This window comes from Manacus vitellinus, unplaced genomic scaffold, assembly GCF_001715985.3.
Source record: "Manacus vitellinus isolate BGI_N305 unplaced genomic scaffold, ASM171598v3 scaffold_4_pilon, whole genome shotgun sequence".
Taxonomy (NCBI): Eukaryota; Metazoa; Chordata; class Aves; order Passeriformes; family Pipridae; genus Manacus; species Manacus vitellinus.
The window spans coordinates 18776388-18802470 of NW_021940604.1; the positions used below are offsets into that span (position 1 = coordinate 18776388).

At 38.0% G+C, this 26083-nt stretch overlaps 1 protein-coding gene across 1 annotated transcript in view; it reads left to right on the top strand.

The window, feature by feature from the left end:
• The first annotated feature begins 1347 nt into the window (after positions 1-1347).
• ROS1 (ROS proto-oncogene 1, receptor tyrosine kinase) overlaps positions 1348-26083 on the top strand; it is a 71097-nt gene continuing 46361 nt past the window's right edge. The window contains exons 1-17 of the mRNA XM_018078396.2: positions 1348-1565; positions 3255-3308; positions 4993-5052; positions 5762-5788; positions 8452-8512; positions 9125-9273; positions 10433-10571; positions 11050-11251; positions 11914-11990; positions 14243-14365; positions 15326-15510; positions 16630-16727; positions 17266-17774; positions 18396-18608; positions 19487-19597; positions 20101-20282; positions 21243-21434. Of these exons, the coding sequence (XP_017933885.2) occupies positions 1443-1565; positions 3255-3308; positions 4993-5052; positions 5762-5788; positions 8452-8512; positions 9125-9273; positions 10433-10571; positions 11050-11251; positions 11914-11990; positions 14243-14365; positions 15326-15510; positions 16630-16727; positions 17266-17774; positions 18396-18608; positions 19487-19597; positions 20101-20282; positions 21243-21434 (2505 nt within the window). The 5' untranslated portion in view covers positions 1348-1442. The remainder of the gene's footprint in view (positions 1566-3254; positions 3309-4992; positions 5053-5761; positions 5789-8451; positions 8513-9124; positions 9274-10432; positions 10572-11049; positions 11252-11913; positions 11991-14242; positions 14366-15325; positions 15511-16629; positions 16728-17265; positions 17775-18395; positions 18609-19486; positions 19598-20100; positions 20283-21242; positions 21435-26083) is intronic.

A 26083-nucleotide genomic window follows, 5' to 3' on the forward strand; every position in this document is an offset into this window, starting at 1 on the left:
TCCTAGAACGCTTCCATCAACGCTGCCTCCGTACAATCCTAAACATCCTCTGGTCAGATTATGTGACCAATACATCTGTTCTAGAGCAAGCAGCTGTCACAAGTATTGAGACCATGTTACTGAGAACACAGCTGCGATGGGCAGGGCACGTCTCAAGGATGAAGGACCACCGCCTCCCTAAGATCTTGCTTTATGGTGAACTTGCCACTGGATGCCACAAGAGAGGAGCCCCGAAGAAAAGATAAAAGGACTCCCTGAAACAACATCTCAGCCTTGGCCATATTGATCACCATAACTGGTCTACTCTGGCCTCAAATCGGGAGACCTGGAGACACGTCATCTATAATGCAGCTGTCTCCTTTGAGAACACACGCAGGATCACTCTCGAGAAAAAAAGGCAACGCAGAAAGAACCGTGTATTGCAGAATACACCATCTAAGGAGTCTTTCTGCTGTGCCTTATGTAATCGGATATGTCTGTCACGTATTGGCCTCATAAGCCACCAGCGTGCCTGTGGCAAATGTGGATAGAGCCTTCCCAAATCTTTGTTCGCAAAGCCTAGCCATGATATATATATGTAAGCTGGATTGATTTTCTGCTGCAGAATGACTCTGTGAATAGCTCTGCCAACACAGCACAGATATGCCATGGACCAGGACTGGATGTGTCTTAAGCTTGAATTTCCATTGACCTCTTTAATGTGAGTCTCCAACTCTTCACCACTCTTTAAATCAGATATGTGATTTATTTATCAGCTTCAATTTTCTTCCATGATTTGGGTACACATTTGCTACCACAATTATTCCTACTCATGTAGAAAGCCCCTAGCAGTTTGGCTCTGCTTATTTTGTTTGTGTCTAGATTGCATCAGAGGGCAGACAGGAGGCTGTTTTGAGTGGTATTTTGGTGTGGAAATGGAACATTTGGAAACAGTCATTAAAACAGAAAATTAATTAAAATTTTTGTCATGCCTGATATGGCCAGGTGAGTTTTAACAAGGTTGTTCATCATCACAAGCAGATTTTCTTAGTTGCATTTAGAGGTAGCCTAATCACTGTAAAAATTAACTTTAGGCCTTTATTTCCCATTCTTTCCCTGTTTCCGTGTTGCTTGGAGCACCTGATTAAAAATATTGCACTTAGTTTCCGTTTTACGTTAATGATATTTGTGTAAGTAGATACACTGACTTTCATTGGTCAACTCTTTTGTTTCAGTGGTTTAATAAGAAACTATGAAAGAGATGTTGCGTAAGTTTGAGACAAGTGCTCCAGGAAGCTGAGAAGCTGTTGAAGGAACAGAGTGCAAACAAGGATTTAAAGAATATTCTAATAGCCTGACATGCAGAAATTTCACAGTTGTGTCTCTGTCACCCAGACTAAAAGGAGTTTGTATGGCCAAGTGGAGGAAAGAATCAGGCTGACAGACAAAATTAAGTTTGAGTTATGAGAAACGCTTGCCTGTGGGTTTTCCCGCTAAACAGACTTGTCTTTTTTTACAGTCTATGGATTTCTGCAGTGTACTGTACTTTCTCCAGGAATTGCCAAAACTTATGTACAAGTAACCTGGTAAGTTTTCAAAAACTGCACCTAATCTTTTGAAACACAGATGGTTTTTATCACTTTATACTACATATCAGCTCTTCCAAAATGATTTTAAAGAATGTATTCTAGTAAAAGCAGAGTTTGAGAGCCAATGTTTGACATTTGAATTTTTGGAAACTGATAAAGAAGAAATCCTACTGATTCGATTGAATGAAATTACTATGAATGCTAAAGACCCTGGAAGGTGGGGGAGATAAACATTTTTGCTTTATTTATTCACTTTATTAATTAGCTTCTGTCTAATGCAGGACTTTTTTTTATAAACTTAGGAAAACTGTAAATTCACAAGAAATGGTCTGGGAATCTGTGACTTGTACAACTATACTGAACTGGTTGCAGCTTAATTTTCAAGTTAACTGGCTTAAACTGTAGGTGTTTCTATAAGTATTAAAATTAGTGGTCAGATCCTTAGTCTTATACTTTCTTAATGTTCCTTTGAATAGTGGTGTGGAATTCATTACATTTCCTTCTACAAATGCAGAACAAAGATTAGCAAAACCTCCAAACAATTATTCTGCTTTCAGGAATTGCCTCCTTGCTTCTATTTACCTGAAATGTTGATGTGATTTAGAGGACCATGTATCTTTGCTTTGTAAAAAAGACATTTTGTGCCTTGGTGCTAACTAACTGTGGAAACCTGCTGCAGAGGACTATCACTATCATCTGCTCCATTTTATTTCATACATTTTCTGACAGTTCCTTTAAAACTAGTTCTAACTCTTGCATCAGTGAAAGAGTTAATTGTCTTCCCTGATGGAAGCCTATCATGCAATGATAACTTTAATGAGGATCCTTTGATTTAAGCTTAAATTAATTCAGAATAAGAAGTAAGTTGCTCTTCCTTTCAGCTTTGAAAGACAGGAAAATCACATTCATGTTCAGTGAATGTATTGTGTAAGGCATTCAGATGAGGAAAATGTAATTTTGGAGTCTGAGAGATGTAAATCTTATTTTACTCCTCCAGTCTACTTGTTGTGTTCAAATTTACTTTGTGAAACTTTGATTCTGACTATTGTCACAATGTGCCTAGTTTTGCAGAAAATTTCTTTCTGAGAGTTGTTTTACTAAGGCTGGCCCTACCTGTTTTCAGGTCAAAACTTAAGAGCTAAGCTTCTCTAAGGTTGTTGCATACATCCTCAAATCATTTACATTTCACAGACAGCGATTGGTTTTGCACACTTTGAATTACATAAAAAACCCAGGCACATTAGCTGGAGAGCATTTTTGGCAGGAGAGGAAGGATGGTGGAGGTCACCATATGGCCGGGTAAAACCCTTCAACAGGCAGCCAGACAAAAGGCATTTAGCTTGAAGGAAGGTCTTTCTGCTCACAGAGGTCAAAGCCACTTGGCCCAACATATTTGTGAAGCATTTGTTATTGACTCAGTGAACCAGAATCAGGAGACAAGAGCCAAATTCCTACCTGAGATAATTTAATTAACACCAACCGATTCTTCCAATGTCTCTGATGGTACTCTGACATTAGTCTCGAGTGAGAAGCTACTGGTGTGTCAACAATAAATTTCTCCAGGTGAGGAAACATTGGTCAAAGAAAATTTGTTTTACAAGGAACCAATGCTTTATTACATCTTAATCAAAGAATTTTGGGGAAATATTCTGGCTCTTTTTAAAAATGTCTGTATTTCTCTTACAGGAAGGAGAACTTGGAATTACTAACCTTTGTTATGTTAGTGACATCACTAGAGCAGTGAGTAATGATTCACTTTGTTGTTTAAAGGCATTTTGTATTACTGCTGTTTGAGTATAACGGGTACAGTGATCATATTGTCAAAGTAAATGTGCACAGTTGCTTGTCTAGCACAAGTCACTAGGTTGTGTGGTTAGACTTGGCTTGCATTCCTAGAGACATGGTTATCTTTTTTGTTTAAAGAAAATGTGTAAAGGGTGTGGATCTCTAATGTGAGTCATGTTCACATTTGTGATCTACAAAGTTCATAGTCTCTCATTTTTGAGACAAGAAGTCAAAATGAGTGTTACCTGCAAAATGCATATCAGTAAGACTGTCATTCATTTTCCTTTGTGCAGTTAAGTATTTTACTTTCTCAATGATTCAATGGTAGAAAACTTATAATTACAATTATTGAACATTTATAGTTTCTAGGACTTCAAATGGTTGTCTCTATCATGGGAAATCTTCAGCTTAACATGAGCTTTCCATAGGAGCATTCTTGGAGGACTTCAGCTGATGTTTTCTTAGTTCAGATTTCAAATGCAATTCAAGCTGGTGGTTACACATATTCCTTGAAGAGTGCTGGAGAATTCAGTCATCAATATTTTCTGCAGAGACTGGTGGGAAGCAGCCTCTCAGCACCTGATATCTAGTGAGGCTGGGTCATTTATGATGGTGGGACCATAAAAGTCTGTGTTGTCATGACAATACATAGCAAGGTTGACTCTCCTGTTTAGGTTACAATTATCTTTGCTCAGTGTTATAAAATAATTTGTTTTTTCATGTGGCTTTGCAATATTCAATATCAGAGTCTTCTGCTTCTAAAGTTGTTCCGGCTTCCCTTTTAAGAGAAAAACCTTCATGATCATTAAGAAGTGGGACGGTAGAAACAAGAAAGGTCCAACATCAAAACTGAACTATGTAATATTTATTACATCTTTGAAAACTCAGGGTTTTAAAGCCGGTGGCTTGCCTGTTGGAGAGCGGGGGGGGGGATGACACTTGTGTTGAACAGCTTTCCACTGTGCTTGGCTGTGCTGCATACTGCATATCTGTTACTTCTCCACAGAGAACAGATGCTAAAATAAACCTGGGATGGTTGGAGCACTGGCCACACGCATCATAGCTGGCTGAATAAACTCATTCCCAGAGCAATACTGAATGTGGACTGTCTTGGCCAGGGCTCCTTCTACCCCTGGAGCTGCATATCAGCCCTTTCCCAAGGCGTGTGTAAAGCTGAGCACCCTCCTGAAGTGATAGTCACAGTCTACTCAAGTGTCCTGCTATCCTTTAAGTGCTCTCAATACAAGCAACAGTGTCACAGTCTTTACCAGAGCTGAACAGGCAATTGAACATCTCCAGTTTTTCACAAACCAATCTCTAAGAATGATTTCTTTTTTGTTTCACTGTACTTGGTTTTACATTGAGAAGGGTACTATACAACATAATTCTCTTACTGTAAGATCTGAGTACCTATAATGTTTGGTATATTTAATATATTTTTTACAGAGTCTAAGTGCTATAAATATCTATTTTATTGCTGAAGAACCAGCTCATGAAGGAGATAAGTGACTTGGTCATGCAGAATGTTATACTGCAGCTGAAAATTGAACCAATGTCCTTACCATTAGAGCTGGAGTATCTCTTCTCTTAAAAAATGTACTTTCAAAGTCATTTTTAAAGCCACCCTCTGTCTTTGCAGTGCATACAGGGATGTCAGTTTTGGAATGAAACGGTGCAAATCAATTGTCCACTGAAATGTGTGAGTATTGCCTTAACCTTAGCTCTATAGCGCTTGTCTCCAGTCCATCAGATGGCGTATCCAATGACAGACATTTGAAATCTACTCAGAGTAGTGTTTCTATGAAAAGATGCAATGTCCATATCTTTTCTCAGTTTGTTTATAAATTCTGTTTTGGGAAGCTACTAATTCTTGCTATGCAAGTTGCCTGTAATATCAAAAGTTTTCATTATGTTTGACAAAATGCGTGGGCATTTTGCGGTTCATTAAGCTCAACCGCTCAACCACTCAGATTTTCAAACAGTGAGAAAGAACTAGTGCTTTTCAGGATTTTACTCTACCAAGGACTGTCTCAGAGTTGCATGTAGATGTAAATGAAGCACATGGTCTTTATTAGATTGATTTCTTGATTTTACTAAAACAGATGGATGAGAACTAGCACTGGTCTGGGACAACTGCCATGATAATTTTTAAAATGCTCTTTTTTTCCTGGACCTCTTGAACACCTAAATCTCATTCATCCTTAGTGCTGACTTTCGTCAGCATCCATCGTTATAGTGTTGACTTTCTGTTTTTTCAAGTGTGTGTTTTTCGTCTTTCATTATTTGCCAAAGGTTTTGTAGTGTACTTTCACTGTAAGAAACTTCTTATTAATAGGCATTATCTGTTTGAAATACTCTGTGATTATATTTATACTAATCCCATATTTTATTAATTTGTTTCTTGGCAGAATGAGACATACACCAAAGCATGTGAGGTAAGTTAAATGCTATCAGAGCAGTAAAAAAAAAAAAATAAAAATCACAATTTCAGTGATTACTGTGTCCACATAGTGCTAAGAAAAAAAATGTAGATACACAAACTTGTCAATTCAGGTCTAATTTTTTATACTTCTGAAGATGAGTGAAGTACCTGAATCCTTTCTTTTCAGCATGGTGGCTAAGGTCATGTTTGTGTTAAACGCTGCTGTACGGCAAAGAGCATTGCTGTAATGAAAGCAGACTAATCTCAGACCTATTTAAACTATGTTCTAGGCTCTCACCAGAGTCTTGTTCATCCAGTTTTTCATTAATGACATCAAAGACTATCCAGAGAGAATGCTTGTTAAGATTGGTCTGATACTAGCTTGGTAAGAAGTGGAAACAAGGAGTGAGAGCTAGAAGACAAAAGATAAGTGGGTTAACAAAGTGCTTTTAAAGAGACAATGCCTTTCTGGGGCCCTTTTATCATGAACACAGAGTGTAAAATGGGATAGGATAAAGATGAGATGATAAGGATGAGACCTCAGGATGAAACTTGTTCTCAGCTGGGGGCAACACACTTCAAGCAGGTGACGGAGGAGTTGGAGAGAGTCCTGAGTAGAATACAAACATATTGGCAACCTGGAAATTTGATTGAAAGGATCATTTTTATTTTTTTAATGCTTTTTAATCTATCAAAATCTTACTACAAAAAAGTTTTACTAATGCACTAAACAGTGGTTTTGGAATCTAGGAACTGTCCAAGAAGTAACCAACTTACTTTTGTAAAGACACAAGATTAGTGGGGGGGGGTTGTTGCTTTTGGTTTTGAGTTGGTTTTTTTTGTTGTTTGTCTGGTCATGCAATATGTCACTTAAATTCACTGTCACTGGAAGGGCTTTTTTTGGGATTATCTTTCCACTGGATTGGTTGATTGACTTCACTGCCCACCTGGTCAGGCATGCATCATGTCACTGCACAAAGAGGATCAGGTCATTGCAGTCTGCAGAGCAAAGGAGTGGGAGTAAGAGTAAGACTTTTCCTTTGACATTAGCTCAGTTCTGTTGTGTGACTACACCTTGGGACTGAAATCTGGTAGTATTTCTCCTTTCACCTGGGAGCAGGGGAATGCCACTGAATTTGGTGGGAATATTCACAAGAAAGGACGGTATACTCTGGCTCATACAAGGGCATTTCTGATGGATGGAGAATATATGAAGATTTATTGTTTTCAGGTAGAACAGATGACAAATTTTCCTCTAAATTTGTAAGGCTAGGAGCTTTTGCAATCCTCAAGCAAAAATTTGGTTTATGGTTCAGGTTCAGACAAAAATCAGAAGAAAGAATAACACAACAAAAAACAAATGCTCAGAAATGTCTGTGTTAAATGAAGCGGAAGGCACTATGAATCAGTATGTAATCTGGGGACACTATCCTCTTCAACTAAACAAATATTGGCTGTAAGTCAAAGCTCCAGTGTACAGCTGATAACTGATATCTGCTAATACCCAGATCTTTGCCCACTAACAGTCATGATGATTCACTTGGAAGTATTTCATTTCTCTGAATATGAAAACATTGGATAAAATTTTTTAAGTGCTTGCACTCAGCATTGAATGTCTACGCATGAGATACTGTATATAGGAGGATACTGCTAGGCAAGTTTTCAAATCTGTCTCGGCTGCAACTGTGTTGTCTGGAATAATATGTCTTATCAGTTTCCAGAGGGTGCCAGAAGTGTGTATCCTCAAATCATAGGAAGAGCAGTTAAAAAAATTTCCTCACTTACCATAATGAATTGCTTAGTGATCTAAAGGTTAATTATCGCTTGAAAGGTGGCTGCTGTATAAAGGAAACTTCAAGATTTTATAGGCCAAGTGAACTTGAAGAATAAAATTAGCCCAAATGAAACACCTGTCTAGCAAAGCTCAAACCACCACTTCTCAAAAGTTTTCGATTTCCAGGAGACTCTAGAATGTAATTTTAAAGCTACTGAAACCCACCTGGAACATGTTTCAACCTGTTCTCTACCTATAATGCATGGTAATACTATATCTATGTTTCCTACCTAAACTGAAAAGTCAGGAATTTTCTGTTCTTTGGACATGAATGTGGAGCTCACTGCCCTGGGATATTTGTTATGTTTGTAGCTTGTAGACACCACTGTACCAGAAGGAGTAACTACTGAAAAGGAAGTGTGAATTAGGCATGACTGCTCTTACAAATTGCTGATTTCAGACTGTTTTGAAAATTCACTGGAAGTACATCTGTAAGAATGAGCCTCATTCATAAGGAATACTTGAAGTGGGAAAGGGTGAAATCCAACACGTGGAATACATCACTAACAAGTCAAAAACCTTGGTTAAACTCCATGGTTATCTCTGAAGTCTGTTTCCAACTTTAATATAGCCCCATATTCGTGCTTTCCACAAAGGGACAATGTGTAAGTAGGTAACCCTTAATTCAGTGCCTAGTGAATTGACAAAAAGGCTCTCAGTAAAATCACTGGAGTGAGTTTATGATACCAATATCTTTCAAAATGAATATGATTATTTTCACAGGGTTTGTGTATATGCAAAATGTCCACAGAATTTGTATGTATTCAAAATGTGTCTGCATGGTTCTGGAAAGAAGTTTGCCTCTACACAAAGCTAACCAGTGACTTCTGTACCCTACACAGACAGTTTCCTGTAAGTTTGGCTGTAGCCGTGCAGAGGATGCATATGGAGCTGAAGCACAAAGTAAGTCTGAATAGAGTCCTGTGTCCAACTGACAGTGATAAATTCATTTTTAAGATTATAGTCTTGTTCTGCGATCTGGATTTCTTTAAAAAATAGGAATGACTTGAGTATTTTCATTAATCAGAATATTACCACTCTTCTTTTTTCCTTTAACAAATACACTGAAGTTTATCTTAGAGTAAAACTTCTTTCCCTCCCTTTCATGGACGTGAGATTTTTGAATCCAGTCTCAACTCTTTAAGATGATACCTTGGGCTGATGTAGGGCTAATGAAATAATTCCCTTGAAAGTCTCTTCAGAGGCCTCCTACACCTTCTCTAGGTTTCTATTCAGTAAAATTTTACTAAGCATCTGTAACTAAAAGTGCTTTTATAAAAGTGCAGAGTTGTAGTTACATTTGTTCATGTTGAACTTGGCCCATTTCAGGCTTACTTATCAAACTGTCTTTGAAATGTTATGGATTTATTTAGCAGCATTTTCAATATATTCTTTTGTGTGTTTTTATTGGCTTCACCACTTTCAGGTGTATGGGGTAATAGGCTTTTACCTTTGAGACACAGAGATTACCTTGAAAGATTTTTTCCTTACAGTTGCATTTTATTTTCCCCTCAGACTACTTGAACAAGCCTAGAGCACCGTTTGCATCTGCCATTGGAAGCCATAGTGTCACATTAGGGTGGAAGCCAGCTAATATCTCTGGGGTGAAATATATTATCCAGTGGAAGTACAATCAGCTCCCTGGAGACTGGAGGTACACAGAGGTAAAGAAGGACACTTCCTTTTACTTTGCAAGGAAATAGGCTCTTTTCTGTCCTTTTTTAAAAAAATATTGTTAGGTACATAAAAGAAGTTAGCAAAATCATGAGTAGCATGGAGAAGCTGAGGCGTGGTCGATTATTGCCCATTTCCTTCAACATAGGAACTAGGGAATTTGATGTAAACTAGCAGGTAGCAGGTTCAAAACTATCAAATGAAGGTATCTCCTCGCAGAATGTGTAGCTAAAATGTTCAGCTGATTCCTAGCCCACGTGGATGTTAAATTACTATAAACTCCTTAATATTGAAATTGCTAAAATTACTAAATAGGGTTGGAAAAGTGACTGGAAAACTTAGGGACAAAAATATTGAATTCTACTAAATGTAAGCATTCCCATAGTTTCCTGTTGAGCCATGCTTATGAAATGCCAAGACTGAGAGTATTCAAGAGAAATATGGCTGTTTGCTTTCTTTCTTTTTTTTTAAATGCCTTTCCCTAGGGAAATTTATTTGGTTCTTGTCAAAACACAATACTTGGCTAGAAAGACCTTTTTGCTGACTCACTACTGTTATTCTCATACTATGTCCTTTTGCGTCAACTATACACTTGTTATCTTGCCATCATCTCTATTGGACCAATTTACAGAATATGACAAGTTACTGCTGCAAATCAAAGGTAAAGGTAATTGGCTAACCAGGAAGTTCTTCTGAATGAATCATTAATGAAATAATAGGGAACAATTACTTCAGATAATAAATATTTCAGTGTAGCTAGGAGCCTTTGGATCTCACAACTGTAGTGTATGTATCAGCAGTTTAAAATACATGGCTCATAATAAGTTATTATTTTCGTTTTTTTTAACTACCTTCTTAAAATTTACTATTATATTGCATCCATCCTTCTCTCCATCTGCTCATTATTTAGATTTGGTCACATGTTCTAAAGAAAAGAGAAGAGAAAAAGTTCTGAAAAGATGGAAAATTAAAGTTTATGAGGAAAATAATTCCCGGAATTTCCTCTTATTTAAACTTTGGATGCTGAACTTTTTTATCCTGAAATATGTACGTTTTTGTATGAGACCTCTTTTGCCCTGATACCATCCTACATATTAGCTGCAGATGGAGGAAGGCAAAAAACCCACTTGTGTCTGTGCATTAATCTAGGTAATATCTGAAACTTCATATACAGTCAAAGACCTTCAAGCCTACACAGAATATATGTTTCGAGTAGTTTGGATCATTACGTCTCAGCTGCAGCTCCATTCTCCATCTAGTCCCAGCTACCGGACACATGCTTTTGGAGGTAATGAATTGTGCTGTTAATTACATCTTTCAGGACTTTAACAGGAACATTTAGGTTTCATTGCTGTTTCTTTTACAGAAAACATTGATGTCTAATCTTCAAAATGATGTGTGTGTTGTCTATTGGGTAGCTGCAGAAGACCAAACTAAAATATCACAGGTTCTTTTTTTTTTGAAGTAGGGCTCCTTCCTCCTTTTGGTTTTAAAAGCAAGCACAGAAAATTACATGGTCAAAACTGTGAGGACACATTGGACACTTCTGTGTATAATTATGCATGCTAAATTCTTGACTGAAACACACACCTGTTTTCCTGGACATTAAAAAAGTTAACTGTTGTTGAAATTTTATGCTGTCCCTAATAATGTTTATTGGTGTATAAATGGATTAAGAGGTATGAAACCTAAAAATGTACTTAAAAAAAAGAAAAACCATTAATGTCTTAAACACCATACCAGTCAGATATTTCTGTCTCTTGCAGCTCCTGCAACAGCTCCTGTCATTAAAGATATTCAGAGTTCAAGTCCAAACACTGTTGAAGTTAGTTGGTCTCCACCACTTTTCCCAAATGGATTGATTATTGGATACAACTTGCTCCTGACCAGTGCAAATCATGAATTGTTGAGAGCCTCAAGGGGCCATAGCTTCCAGTTCTACTCCACCTTCCCAAACACCACTTACAGGTACAAAAATAAAAGATAACTGACGTGGCCAAGTGTGCTGTCACACTTCTTGCCCACATAGCCCAGAGTATGCCTTAATACCACTTCTGCACAATTATGCTATTTACTTATGTTCTTGCCAAAATGAGGGGTGCTTTCCTTGAGGTAACAGAGTTATTCCAAGTATGTTGGCTGCTTATGCAAAAGTCAGATGGGTAGGAAGGAAAAGCAACTTGATATAGCACCAGGAGGCTGCATTTTCTTAGCTGTTGTTTTTAATTTTTTTACGTTTGTGTGACATGTTTTTAGTATATTCAGGAAATGATATAGCAGTACTCTTTAGTCCTTTAAGAATCTGGAAAAATTCCTTTGTTTTTATTAAACATGAAAGCCTGCATTCTGATGGCACTGGTAAATACAAATCTTCCTTTGAAATGAAATTGAGTTGTTCTTCTCAGTCTGCAAATTTATTTTGACTTTAAATTTAGAATATTCTGTTGTTGTTCCACCTTTGGGCAATTCAGATTTTGGTTGGTTTTGTTTTTATTATACATTTCCCAGAGCATTATATTTTCTAAAAGGCAAACACTTCTGTAGCAGCTTCCCTATTCGATATAACGTTTCTCAGGCAATCTTTCAAAAGAAAGCTGCAAACCAAAACCTGTCTCTTTGGTTTACCATAGGTTCAGTATTGTGGCAGTTAATGAGATTGGTGCTGGACCCCCTGCTGAAGCCAACATCACAACCCCAGCATCCAAAGGTACAAGAGTCCTTATCACTGTCTGTTCGTGAGGACAAAACTCATGTTCATTGGCCTGCTGTGTACCTGGGAGAAGAGACTAATATTTAGACTGTAAACAATGTATGTCAAGGAGTTGTATACTGACGAGTCAATAACATTTCAGAGAGAGTCCTGTTCTTTAGCTGTAGACATTATTAGGCTACACACCACGGTAATGACCTGTGAAGCTGGCAGGCCCAAACAGACCACCTCAGTGGTCTGGGGTGGCGACTGAAAAAACATGATTCTGTTTTCTAGATGAGATTTTAAGAGCTGACAAACAAATATATTTCTTCTAATAATATCAAATACTTAACATAAAACTCTTTTGTTAAAACTTCCCAGTTGTCTCAAGCCAAGTATGTGAGACCATATCAATTTTTGTTACGCTTTCAAGAAGGTATTTATTTTGCTATATGAACTAATTAATACTGAAAGTAATGATAGTCTGCAGAAAAATTAATTAATTGTCAGAGAAAGGTACACGTTGAGATAGAGCACAAGAATGAAATCAATGTTACCAAAAGAAAACAAAGGATACTCCCCTTCTCCTGAAGAAATTCAGTTGTCAAACACCTGGAAATACTTCAACTCTATGAAAACACTTCAAAACTGTCTCTGAATCGCCAGTCTTTTGCTATTGGTTAGAGAAATTGAACTTACTTCTCTAGTGCTTTTTTTTTTTTTTTAATAATAGTTCAGACTCTGATATGTCCTTACTTGGTGACTCTGTGGAGTTTTGCTCTAGGGTTGGCTGACCCTGAACCATAAACATTTGTGTCATTTGTGAGAAGTCCAGGCCATGTTCATTCATTATGTCAATACGACTACCAAGCAATTAATTTAAGGTAGAAAACAAACAAACAACCCTTTCCCCCCAAAAAAACTTAATGGGGATGGGGAACCACCCCACTTCCCCTTACCAGTCATCACATAAAATTTCAGTTGTTTCCCACTGAATTGCATGGGCACGTGCTTTCTCCCTGTGCTAATGTTGAACAGGAGCAACCCTTCCTCATATATTGTGTTCAGAAATGGTGTTACTGCATGAGATACTGAGCTGTGTAGATCTGAGCCCCAAGAAGAGTCAGCAAAAGAATTTGATTGCTGTTGTAGATTGCAAGAAATGTTACTTGAAAAGAGATGAGGATGTAATATTGCCCTGTTGTACTCTGCTCTGGAGGCATCATTATCAAAATTACAGTGTGTGCATCATGTGAGAAATACATGCAGCTCAATCTATGCAGATTATCTGGGAATAAATTAAGACAGTGTTTAATGACAGTTTTGTGATACTCATATGAGGAAATGATATCTGATAGCAGACAGCTGTTTACACTGGAGGAAAAAAAAGGAACGATGGTTTGGCAATGGAAATCAGCCAAATTCACACTTGAAATAATACACCACTTTTTGAAATGAAGGTTACTACCTCATGGATCAATTTCACAGGGTGTGTGATAGATTTTCAAGGATCTGAGATTCAGAAACAAGGTAATCTGTCTTTCTCAGTTATACATAGCCCAGACAGAAGGTGTGGATTTACTGCAGATGTTTTGATATAAGTTACTTGGGCCCGAAGCATAAAGTCAGCTTATGTGACCAAATCTCTCCTTGACTTTAAATTCTGTGACTTTATTAGAAAAAAACCATTATTAAATTCATCACTTTGAAGTAGATGATATTATACAATTGTCATCTTTATGAAAGATGAAAACTACTTGTTTCTTGAATAAATCACTTGTCAACAGGATGAAACATATGAAATAAACATAATTACCTTGCTCTTCCTCACCTCTGTGGGATAATATTCTAGTTTCACTGAGGTTTTCAAAGAGGTCCAGAGGGGTTAAATATCCCACTTCTACTGGATCCTGGCATCATATGGATGTCTTAGTGCCTTCATTTCCTCGGGAGTCAGTAGAGCTTCATTTGCTCCAGCTTACTTTTCCTCACTAGGGACTCACTATTGTTGCAGGAAATGATGGTGTGAAATTCATGTGGTGCATTCTCATCCTGTGTGAGGAGCCAGAAGGCACTGTATAATGACTCCGTACACTTTCAACACTCAAAGAGTTTAGGTTTTAGTCTGTCATTCCGGTGTAAGAATATATTCATACATGTACATATGTATACATATGTATGTACATGTCTATTAATGATGTATCTGAGCTAACAACATTATTCTCTGTGCTGCAGTCATCTAAATTTTGAATTTCACTGTTTTTTAGTTAAGGAAAAAGCATCATGGTTCTTCCTATCTAGGAAAGAGTCTTTAAGGAAGAGATACACAGAATATTTCCTTGCAGCTGCTCAGTGCCTGCCAGATGATATTATACACCACCACATTACAGGTAAAATCTAATTGGGCTCTCTCCTTTTCTGTCAAGTGTGTCTAAGACCTTGGTGTTCACCAAGGGCAGAATGCACCTCACATAGCCTGAGACAGTGTCTAGCCTCCTTTTATAGTCAATCAAGAGAAATAGGAACTTTCAGGATATGATTAGACCTATTTGAAGTGACAGGCATTGGGAAGAGATGAATTGTTCTCCCCAGTGCAACTTTTTCTTCACTGTATTTAGGCAGCTGCTTCAGAGAGAGACTTCTACACTGTAGGTATCTAAATTGAGGTAACATGAATGCATGTTTCCCTATGATTAATGTCTATATTTTCTCAACATGAATATGGGGATGTGCTTCAAACTTCAGAATAAAATAATACCTAATGCTAAAGGTACTGGCTGATGTGTTAGCATACTAATGAGAGATTTAGTAGTCAAAGTCACCAGACAACCTTGTTATCTCAAATTCCTCACAACTCTAATGTTTCTTATCTACACTGCTCCTTGGTGACAGTGTGGAAATCCGAGTTTACCAAATTTCACAGAGGCAAAGGCTCCAGAGAAAGAATGCCGCCCCTGACTAAATAGCCTTTGACAGTGCAGGGGTGGCACAGATTATGTCAAGCTTGACTGTTAAAGTGAATGGTACTTTGTGAGGTGATGCCAATTGCATCTGTTTGCCCTATAGAGGGGCAATCAGTGTCAGTTTGCATATTACATATCTCCTCTTTGTCTGATTACCTTTCTGAAGGACAATTGTCTATAATAACGTCATTTACATAGCAAATGGGAAAGTTTCCTTATTGCTTTAAAGAAGAAAAGAAGCGGAGGAGAAAAACCAGTTAACTTTTCTCCTATGATGATGAGTTGCAGATTGAAAAATACATATTTTTAAGGCAAATAGAAATATTAACTGAAAAACTGAAAATTATTTGTTATATTATCTGTGTGCACTTATCTTTCTATTTTTAGGAATTTCTGTGAATATTTTTCAGCAAGTTGTCTATTTTTCTGAGGGGAATTCCATCTGGGTGAAAGGAGTTGCAAATATGTCTGATATATCTGACCTAACACTCTTTTATGCTGGCTGGGGTAATATTACGTCCATCTCAGTAGACTGGCTCTACCATAGAATATACTTTGTCATGAATGAAAAGGTAATGCTCTAGGGCTTACTTAATTTTTTACTAAAGTTGAACCATTACTGTGATTCATTTTACATGAGAAAATACAGTTTATATGTAGATATGTATGCACAAAATATACTTACAGAAATATATTTTTAACTTCAGTAATATCCACATATTTCGTAATTTAAAAAATAAGGAAGACCTGAGTATCAGATCATATTTAAAGTAACTCCCCTATGTGGAACTCTGGTTCCTTGTCTTATTTTCCCCTTCGGACATAAGTCTTTTAGTTTTAACTGCTTTGTTTTTGAGACTGACTTCATGCCTTCCTCATACCCAGTATAGGCACTTTGTTTATCCACTTGGTTCCCATCTAATCTGTTTGGTTCCTGCTCTGCCTCAGGAAGATGGTCAGATAACTAGTTAGTGATTATAATGCCCTTCATAATTGACAAAAGATGTTTAAGAGGGAAAGTGTTTCATACAATGATGACAGCTCTGATTACAATGACTTCAATCTGAAGTAAAAATGGAGATGGCAATCCTGCACTTGATTTCCTACTCATAAAACATCAATTACGTTAATGGTAAGACTCTGAATGTACTTATGTAGTCTCCTGCTGTACTAAAGACTAGAAACTTGCCCTAAATGGTTAGTGGGGCAATTTTTTTTTTGTAATCCTCTTGCCATGTCTGATTTTTTGCTTACTGATCAGGGAACAGGGAGGAGGAAAAGCAGTAGTGATAAAAAGACACAACTGAGCTGTACATGAACAGACTGATGGCAGAGAGTTCTGAATCCCAAGCTATTGGTTCCAGAATCAGAAAAGCACTTCCCTTCCCTGCCAGATCATTTTCCAAGTATAGTTTGCGTAGACCATCAAAACTGGGCTTTTCCCTGTAGCTTAGAGGTAGGAAGAGAAGATGACTGACAGAGATCTTTCAGGGTAAGCTGTCATGGCTGCATTTGTGCTTGTGTACAAGTGTTATATTTGGCTGACTGACAACTCAGGAGCCCAGAAGGACCTAGGATTTTGAGAGAGCTGTTTCATTGCCTGATTCCCTCAAAGGAATCTTGGGTCAGCTTGTTTGCTCTTTAGCAAACACCCTGTGAATGCATGACCAGTTTTTCTTCTCATTTGCCAGATACATGTCTGCCATTTGGAGAACTGCACGGTAGTTGAAGACATCACTCCTCTTTATGTGACGTCTCCTAGGAAGGTTATAGCTGATCCCTATAATGGGTAAGTGTCCTCCTTTGAGCACTTGATGTCAAAGGTGCTATAAAGCTCCTCTCTAAATTTCTCCACTTCATTAGTCATCTGGGTTCCTGTTTCAAGCACTTGCATTAGCTAAACAGAAGTGCAATTGGTAACAAATAGCAAACTACAAAACAATTGGAACAAGAGTGGTGCCATGCAATGTTGTTTTCTGCACTTTATTTCTTAAGGTGTTAGTAGAGGAGATAAAGCATTTCCAGCACAGAAATTTGAGTTTCAGAAATTTCGTGCTTTATGAATATGAATCTCTATGCATTTTAAATGTTCATGCTTAACACTTGAAATATTATGGAAGAATATTCTCCAATAATCTGCTATCAAAAGTCCCAGAAAGTAAAAATTTATGTGGTTACTTCTTGAAGTATATATATATTAATACTGCCAAAAGCATTTTCCTGTTATGCACAAACACAGGCACATCTCTGAGCTGTTAAAATATTTGTGTGTCACTTACAGAGTGCTTGCACTGTAGTTATTTGGGTTTATTTTGCTCCATGACCAGTTATATTTTCTGTCTCCTGGAGGATGGCATATACAGAGCAAACCTTCCACTCTTTCCTGGCACTGCCTCCATAGCTTCACCAGTAGTGAGATCCAGTGCTCTGAGAGCCTTCATGATCAACTTCCAATCTAAGAGACTCATTTTCTTCAACAAAACAGAACACGCCTTTGTGTCAGGTTTTCTTGATGGTTCAGAATTTCGCATGCTGCGATCACACGTGCCATTTAATGATGTGGAGAGCTTTGTTTATGAGGATGACACATTTACAGTCACAGATGGCTCTGCAGTTTTTCACGAGGAGGTCTCTCCAGGAAGTTCTAGCTTCAATGAGTATACTGTGGATTGCAATTTGGTGTATCCAGAATACTTTGGCTTTGGCAACTTGATTTTCTATGGGGCATCAGCTCAGCCTTTTCCTTTACCAACTACTCCTCATCTTGTCACGGTGCTGTTTGGATTGGACCAAGCTGTGATCAGCTGGAGACCACCTGAACACAGTATTGGAACCAGTAAGTTCAGTTGTTTCTCCCTGAAAGTCTACTCCTTTTCTTTCTAGAAGAGTAACTTTCTGGTTTCCCTTTTCTTGATTTGGGCTTTAGTGACTTCAATAGCAGGTCCTCATAGAAGTTGTGGAATTACCTCAGTTTGAAAAATGTAAGCCATAATTTGCCAGTAAAATAGCCAAATTGTCTGTCTGAAGTAATACAAGTGTATATTGGTAACTCATCTGTCCCCTCCAAGGATTTTAAGCAAGGCTTCATCTTAAGAGTGGTGTAGCAGTAATATTGGTTGCTGATATCACACAGAACATGCATGCCAGAGATGTAATGACTTTTGATCAGTGACTGTGTTACAGTCTCTATCCTCTGTGTATGAGCCTTTGACCAGCAGAAAATTACCTGGTTGGGGAAAATTTTGGTTCTTCCAACTTCATTCTTCATGGGGGATTGAACCACTGCTCTTGGTTGGTCCCAGAGATGAAGAGTGTACATTTTTAATTTATCCCTCTCCCAATTCCCCTGATACTGGCATTTTTGAAAGGAGTCTCCAATATACAGTTTTCTCAAAGAATATGTATCATCTGTTGCAACCATCTCTTCTGTAATAACATGATGATTTGCTTCTCACAGGTTCATCTGCTTGGCAGAAATGGACCTATGATGTGAAAGTGTCATCTCAACACCCATTTGAGGAGAAATGGATTGTCTCAAATATTAGTAACACGAGGCTTACAGTGAAGGGTCTGGCCAGCTTCAGAGTGTATGAAGTGTCAGTTAGAGCTGTGTCTCCTGCTGGTGCAGGGCCATGGTCAGAGTCATTTAGAGGCACAACTTTAGAAGAAGGTGAGAATTGCTTTGTCTCATAGGAAAAATGAAGAACAAGTTTTATATGCAGATCTCCACCTGGTGAGGCCTAGACCTTGGGCAAAGACTGTAAAATAAGGGACATGGAATGGTTTGTCTTAGAAACATTAAGGAACACGGGATAAATAAATTTGCTTTTAGTCAAAGTAGTGAGATTCTTAAAATAATATAATGCTATTAAATATTATTTATGCATTTAATATTGCTACTTATCTACATTTTTCTAATGCTAATATGCTATCAAACACATTATTTGATACATTATCAAATTAACAGTATGAGACCTGTTATTCCTTTCCTATGCTCTGTAAAGAACTTTCTACATTGAAGTGGTTTGCACACTCAAACCATGACAGGGGTTAATGACAGTTCATGGAAAAGTGCAGCTCACTGAATGCTGAAAATCCTTGGTTTGAGCATAAATAATGAGAGGAAATGGATGTGTGTGAGATGTCTGAGATTTGTAGGTCTTTGGAATGTGGTTTGAAAGCTAGTTCACCCATAATAACCTATGTCTGAGGGGAAAATACCTTTCAGCTTAAAGTGCTGGACTGGCTTTTAAGATTAGGGGTGACTTTTGCCTGACTTTGGTAAGACCAGGTCAAAACACACAGTGGTTTGTAAGCACCTAATAGGATTTCAAAATGCCTTATTGTTCTGTGTCTAAACCTGCCCTTAACCTCTGAGTTTGTCAAATTATGATATTTTCATGCATTTCTTTGTCCACTATTCCTTAGGAAAAAGTGTTAAGGGTGATTTTGTAGCTTTCCAGAAATAAGAACCCTGTTACTGAAATACAAATATTATATAAAAATTGCTTCTTAGTGTGCAAAACCACTGTTTTCATTCTTTATCAGCTGAAGAAGATCCATGTATGTTGGCAGTGGGGCCTGAAGGTCTCTGGAAGCAGCGGTTGGATAGCTATGGACCAGGAGAACTCCTCTATCCTCATATAGGAAACATTTCAGGTGAATACTAAACAAATTGCATGCTACTGCTACAGACTTACTGGAATTTATTAGGTTTCCATAAATTTCAGCAGCAGAATTGAAAGACAAGAGTTCCTATTGCAGCAGTCTAGACTTGAATATAGTGCAGTGCAGTGCAGTGCAACAGCTTCACTGAGCCAAGCTTTTGTCCTCATTCTCTTCTATTTTATGAGTCAAATGAATCCCTAGTGAAACCCTACTGACATCCCCCCAGTTACAGCAGAGCTAAAATCAACTCTCTGACCTAAATAGTTATGTCTCCAGCATCCCAGTATATGCTTGTCATACATTTATAGTCATCATATACATTGTATTCCTATAGAGAAACATCTATCTTCATGTTAGCTGAGCCTAACTGTGGATTTGTATTGATTTTTAAAAAGCTGAAGTGTCTGGCTACATTTTATTCTTTAAAAAACATGAGGGTTTTATTTGCGTGTTTGCGAAATGCTTAATATCTTCCTTTTTTTTTTTTCTTCAAGACCTCGATTGGTATAATAACACTCTTTATTGGATTAATTCCATGGGGGAAGTTCAGACCTGGTCATTTAACACAAGAAAGGGTACCACTGAGAATACTTATATACCTGATGTCAGAGATGCAAGGATGTTGGCATTGGATTGGTTGGGTCAATGCTTGTATTGGGCTGGCAAAGCAAATACGGTAGGTATAGTTGCACTTCTTAAGAGGAAAAACCTCCATTAAGTCAACAATAAAAGACTGTAAGGCAGAATTTAGAAATCCCTACTTCTTGCAATCTGAGATGCATTTGGACCTCTGCTTATGACAGAGTAGAACAAGGGGGTCTTTCTTTCTTTATGTGATTTTCCAGAGTTACACAAAAGTTTGGGGTAAAATGTTCACTAACATTCACTAATCCGGGATAGTGAATTTACCGGGTGCAAAAAAGGCAAATCAAACATACTATCAACAGTTTTGGTGGATTCCACATTTTAAAAATGAGAGAAGATAGTGAAAATGGAGACCACCAAATTGGTCTTGTCTAAGAAGTAGATGGACTTTATTTTAATCAAATTTGACACTATTTGTTTACACTGAGATTTTCAAGATTGACCTCTGTACTGTGATATTTTGCAGATCACTGCAGTTAAAAAATAATTACAAATGCACTTTGTACACTCATATCAGGAACACTGACATGTGAATTATTTAAAAGGTATCTGACTTCAAAATTGTAGTGCTAATTTATGCAGTGCTGTCAAATTATGCTTTCATTTCTTGTAAGTGCAAAGTCAGAAGCTGTTTTAAAAACTGGAGCTAGAAGGCCAGATTTCACACTGCCTTGCACCCTCATTTACACTTGTGAATAGTGAATATGAAGTGGGTGAGAAACTCTGTCAGACAGAAGGCTGCCAAAACTGGGAAAATTAAAAGGAAAAGCTATTTCAGCTTTTTTCTTTTGTTACTTTCTGGCAAAAATGAACTAATAATTTTTGAGCTATTCTTCATCCTTATACTTTGAATGTAAAAGGTTTAGGCTTTGAAAGTCTAAGGATTGCATAGGCTTCTGATAAACAGCTGTGGAAAAGTCGCCACTCTATACTCAATTGAGCATGGCTGATGATTTAGGTGTGATGTTAAAAGCAATTCTTTTGTCCCTAGATATACAGAAAATCACTGTGGGGGGGCCATAAGGATGTTGTGGCTCATGTCATGCTCCCAGTGAAGGATCTAGTAGTGGATTCAGTAAATGGCTATTTGTACTGGGCCACAATGTATTCAGTGGAGAGCACAAGATTGAATGGAGAGGAGTATCTGATGTTACAAGAGCAGCTACAGTTTTCTGATAAACAGGTGACTGGGTTTTTTTTGTTTATTTGTTTGGGGTTTTTTTGAGTCACAGGGGTGTGGGTTGGTGTGTGTTTTAGTATTTAGATCTCTTGAATATAGTCAGTGTTCATGACTGCCAAAATTGACATTTTACTACCAGAAGAATAACATGCCTTACTTGCAATAGTTTTGTATCATTCTGAGAATAGGGTAAGAATTAATTGATCTAGTAGCTGTACTAAAACTGTGGCTCACAATTCTGAAATCAGACGTTTGCAATAAAATGTGACATTAGAGATCTCTTTGTGGTTGTAATGCTGCTCCTTCCCATATGTGAAAGGTACTTGCTTTTCCCCAAATGATTTAAGTCTGATGGTCACTTCGATCTTTCACATCAAAATAAGTAGGCAGAGCTCCATAGCATCCTGCCTATTTTGTGATGTTGCCCAGCTTGCGGGTCCTGACAGGGCCAGTTTTGGGGCTAGACACTTGCCAGGGACATCAGATTTGTGCTTCAGGCCACAGAGGTGCTGCTGTAGAGACAGGCTTTACCTGTGGTGATGAGAGAGGGGGAATGGCAGCTGGTGCCATACTTGCACTCAGCACAGCTGGTCCCTGCTGAGGCCTGGCACAGCTCGCTGCTGCTTCTGCCACAGTGCTGATGAGGGTGCCACTGACAGTCTCCATTCTACCTCATCCTGTCCCTCCTGTGGTGCCAGGAACAGCAAGTCCCATACTTTGAGAATTGTCAAGGGTCTCCTCTCCCAGCTCACCTCTTCCCTACTCCATTTTCTCTTTATCCTTTGCCAAGTCAGACGCAAGCCTGGCCCCAGCTTGGTGCCTCTTTCTTTGCTCCAGGCTCATGGGGAACTCCAGAAGGCTTGAAGAGCAGAGCAGCTCCTCAGGGAGAAGGAAAGGGGGCTTCTTATAAGAGTGAGTAAAGACAGTGGACAGTATAGGGGGAAAAAGGGGATGAGGGATTATCATTTTAGCTGTATGAGGGTGGAATACTCCTCCTACATGCAGGAGTAGGCTGGTAGAGGGCAAATAGAGATGCCATTTCCACCTATGGATCATCAAAGACCCTGCAGTTTGTGAGTGTTCATTAACTCCTCTTCCCTACCTGAAGACATTTTGATGTGCTCTGAAGCCTGCACAGACAACCTCTGTATCTCTGCTGATCTCTCCACGCCTTTTCTTTTCCTTCACCCTCTCTGAAGTCCTATCAAGTCTCTTAAAACTTTGGTTCACTGCTGGCTCCTCATAGATTATTGTTGTCTTCTCCAAAACCATCCTGCCTCTGCCTCCACATGGGATTTGTCTTCATTTTTGCTAGGCAGGATTCAGTGTTGCCTATGTAATGAAGGATCTCTGAGACTGAATATTTACCTCATGAAAGATTTACCAAGGTCTTAGCAGCTGCATATCCCTCCCTCCTGTTTTTAGTTCTTCCCTCCCTCCCATGTACCTGGAAGAAAACTGATCGATGACCCAATTCCCTGGCAAGTGAATCCCTTACTCTCTTAAAAGGGACTTGAGAACTTTAGGAATCAGTGTAATTGGGACTGTAGACCCAGTGGTAGCTTTGAACCTTTTCCAGGTTGTGTCCTGAGCAGGTCAGACTGAGGGACTGTTCCATCTACTGCACTGCTTTTACTCTATGGAGTCTCTCTTGAGGGAGAGCTGAATGCTCCTCAGCATAAACCACAGCCTGTGTGGGCTTGTACATTCTGTCCTGAGTGCTGGAGTTTGACTGCCACAGAACTGGTCAGCATAGATATATTATTTGCTGCAACAGCTTTCTTTAAAACACAGCTCATGATAAAGAAGCCTTTGTTTTTATTCCATCTATTATACAATTTGTGTTCCCATCTTACCTGATACCAGATTCTCTGTTAAAGACCCATTACAATTTTAGAGATCTATCTTTCTTGGTTAGCTTTGTATCGTTCCCCAGAGCATTTCAATTTTCTTTCCCAAAGGAAAAGAAGATAGTGTTTCTCCAATTATAAAAAAAAGCCAGGCCTGGTTTAGCCCATGAAAGGGAATTAACATTCAGAAAGACCAGCTAATCTCACAGGTCTGTTACATTCCTGAGGGCTTGGGAAGAAGGAAAGCTCTTTCTGGTGTGGTACCTACTCTACTTGTAAACCTTAATACAGCAGAAATGGAGAACTTTTGTACATGACAGAAATGTCTGTGCTGCAAAAGGTCAAATATCTTCCAGTATTAGCCTCCCACCTCTCTTTTGAAGGTGGCTGGTGTGGACTGTCTTCATGGGAAAATATGTGCTGTACAAGCCCAAAGGCACACTTAGACTTATCACATATATTCTGAATGATCTGTTTCAAAGGATCCAAAACTTGCAGTTTATTCTAAGAGGCGAACACTACCTTCCTTGTCCTTCTCTTTTGATTCACTACCTGCTTCTCTTAATTGCTTTATGCTAACCTCAGATTTCTTGTTCCTCTTTTCGAGAACCTTGGCAGCAATGAGACTTCTTGTCTGCTCCTGTCATTTTTTTTCTGCACCTTTCTCTATGTCAGTGATATCAGCCTTCAACCATCCACTTATTCACACCTCCTACAAGCATCTCCTCTCCTGATTCTCTGCTGCCCTAATCTATGCACTGACTTCCTGAACTCAACCTCCTGCTGTGATGCATACAGGAAAAAAGCCAACTAAAAATACCGAGATTGAGAAGTTACCAGTTATAGCTTACAGGTGTTTATTAAAATAAACCCCAAAATAAACCCATCAGAAAAAAAAAGGGCAGCACAGCATTCTGTAATGGCAGAATTATTGAGCTGGTCATATTGTTTCAATATAAAGATGTAAATATATGTTTGCACAAGTACTAACGTATCTTCCTTGCATAATGGAGTTCTTTATCCTGGAAAGAGTACGTCTTACCTCAGTATTAAAACACAGATGTAATCATTAATTGTTGTTATTCAACAGTTAAAGCATGCTTTCCACATAACTGCTCCTTACTGGTGTTACTTTTAGCTTGAGTGCTAGGAATAGGAATTGAAGAGACTACTGTGAAAACGACAGCTTTCCTAAACCAATATAGAGCTTTGAAAGTCTAATTTCTTTGGCAGGAACTAGATCCCTTTATTACAATTATTTTATTTTTCAATCAGCTCTTTAACTTAGCTAGTGTCTATTGGCATAGCCTGATTGATTTTAGCAGAGCTATTCTGGTTTATACCAACTTAGAACCCGGCATAGAACTTTCAAAGCGCTTAGTAAGCCATTTAGGCTGTACAATGGCTGGAACAAAAGTTATTTGTAAGGGAACAGCAAAGTGCACTATATGGAAGGGGCCCAGGATCCTCTAGGTGTTGTCTCTTAATATTTCTAGTAAAAGGGTATTTCAAATAGCTAAATTTATACTGCATCGTTGCATCATCACAACTACATGATGTGTCCAGAAACTAGTACCTCTCATGAGCTGGAAAAACTTTTTCTGTTTTTGAAGCACAAGAGAAGGGGAGATGTTAAATTACTGCCTGACTCCTGAAGATGAATAGTAGAATTATTTATTTGCCTTTTATTAATGGTGATACCAGGGATTAGGAGAAAGAAAATGGACACACCTATGGGAAAATATAATAGTTGTAGAAAAAAAATGGGGCAAGGACCAAAAGCCCAAATGTTTAAAGAAAGCAAGATAAATTCCCGAAGATGTCATTTGTTGTTGAGCATAGGAGGGACAATAGGTAAACAGGATAAAATATAACATGGTTAACTAAATATACACTCAGACACGTACATGCTCTGAGATATTTTTAACAGGACAACCTACGGGAGCAATCATTCAAACCTTAATTTTCTGACATACAGTGTCAACAGAAATATGTCAAGAATGTGATTACATAAGGAGCAACAGACAACTAAGTGATATAGCATTTGCTTTCCTGTCATCATCTTCTGCAGTTTATTAATGAAGAGTTAGGGGGAAAAAAAAGGCTGTTCCACTTACATCCATAATGGAAATTTAAGCTTATAAAAGAATAGCTACAGCTAGTGTTTGGATGAGAAGTTTGAGAGCTGCTGGAAAACATGTTCAGAGAGGCCCCTAACAACTTGTAAGCTGTGCTAATGATATAACATAGACTAAACTTGATAACATTTAGCAGACTAACTTGTGGAAGCAAATTCTTTTTCATTTGTAGAACAGATTATTAGATGTCTGATTTCTATTACTGTTGCATATGGTATTGAATCTGTTGTTTACTGCAAAAGCAAGAAAGTTCTATTTTGTATATTAGATCCTATGAAAAATTAACAAAACAATCTTTCACTTTACTTAAATAAGGGTAAAACATTGAAGTAATGAACAGAAAGATTGTTTAATTTCCTGCACATCTCCTCTTTTTAAAATAATGAATTATTTACTAAAATGTAAATATTTAAATTTCCCACTTAATGAAATAAATCAGTAAAAATTTTGCACCTATTTTTCATAAGTAATGCAACACATTATATATTCTATGTATAGAATCAAAGCAGAAAACAAAGACAAAAGATCTGAAATACTTCTTTTAAAAGGTGATTCTGATGTTCAGATTGGATATCAACCACCTGTTTCAGACAAAGATTGTTAAAATACTGGAGGTATTCTAGAGATTTTGATAGGTAGTTCCATTAATTACTTTATCCACTAT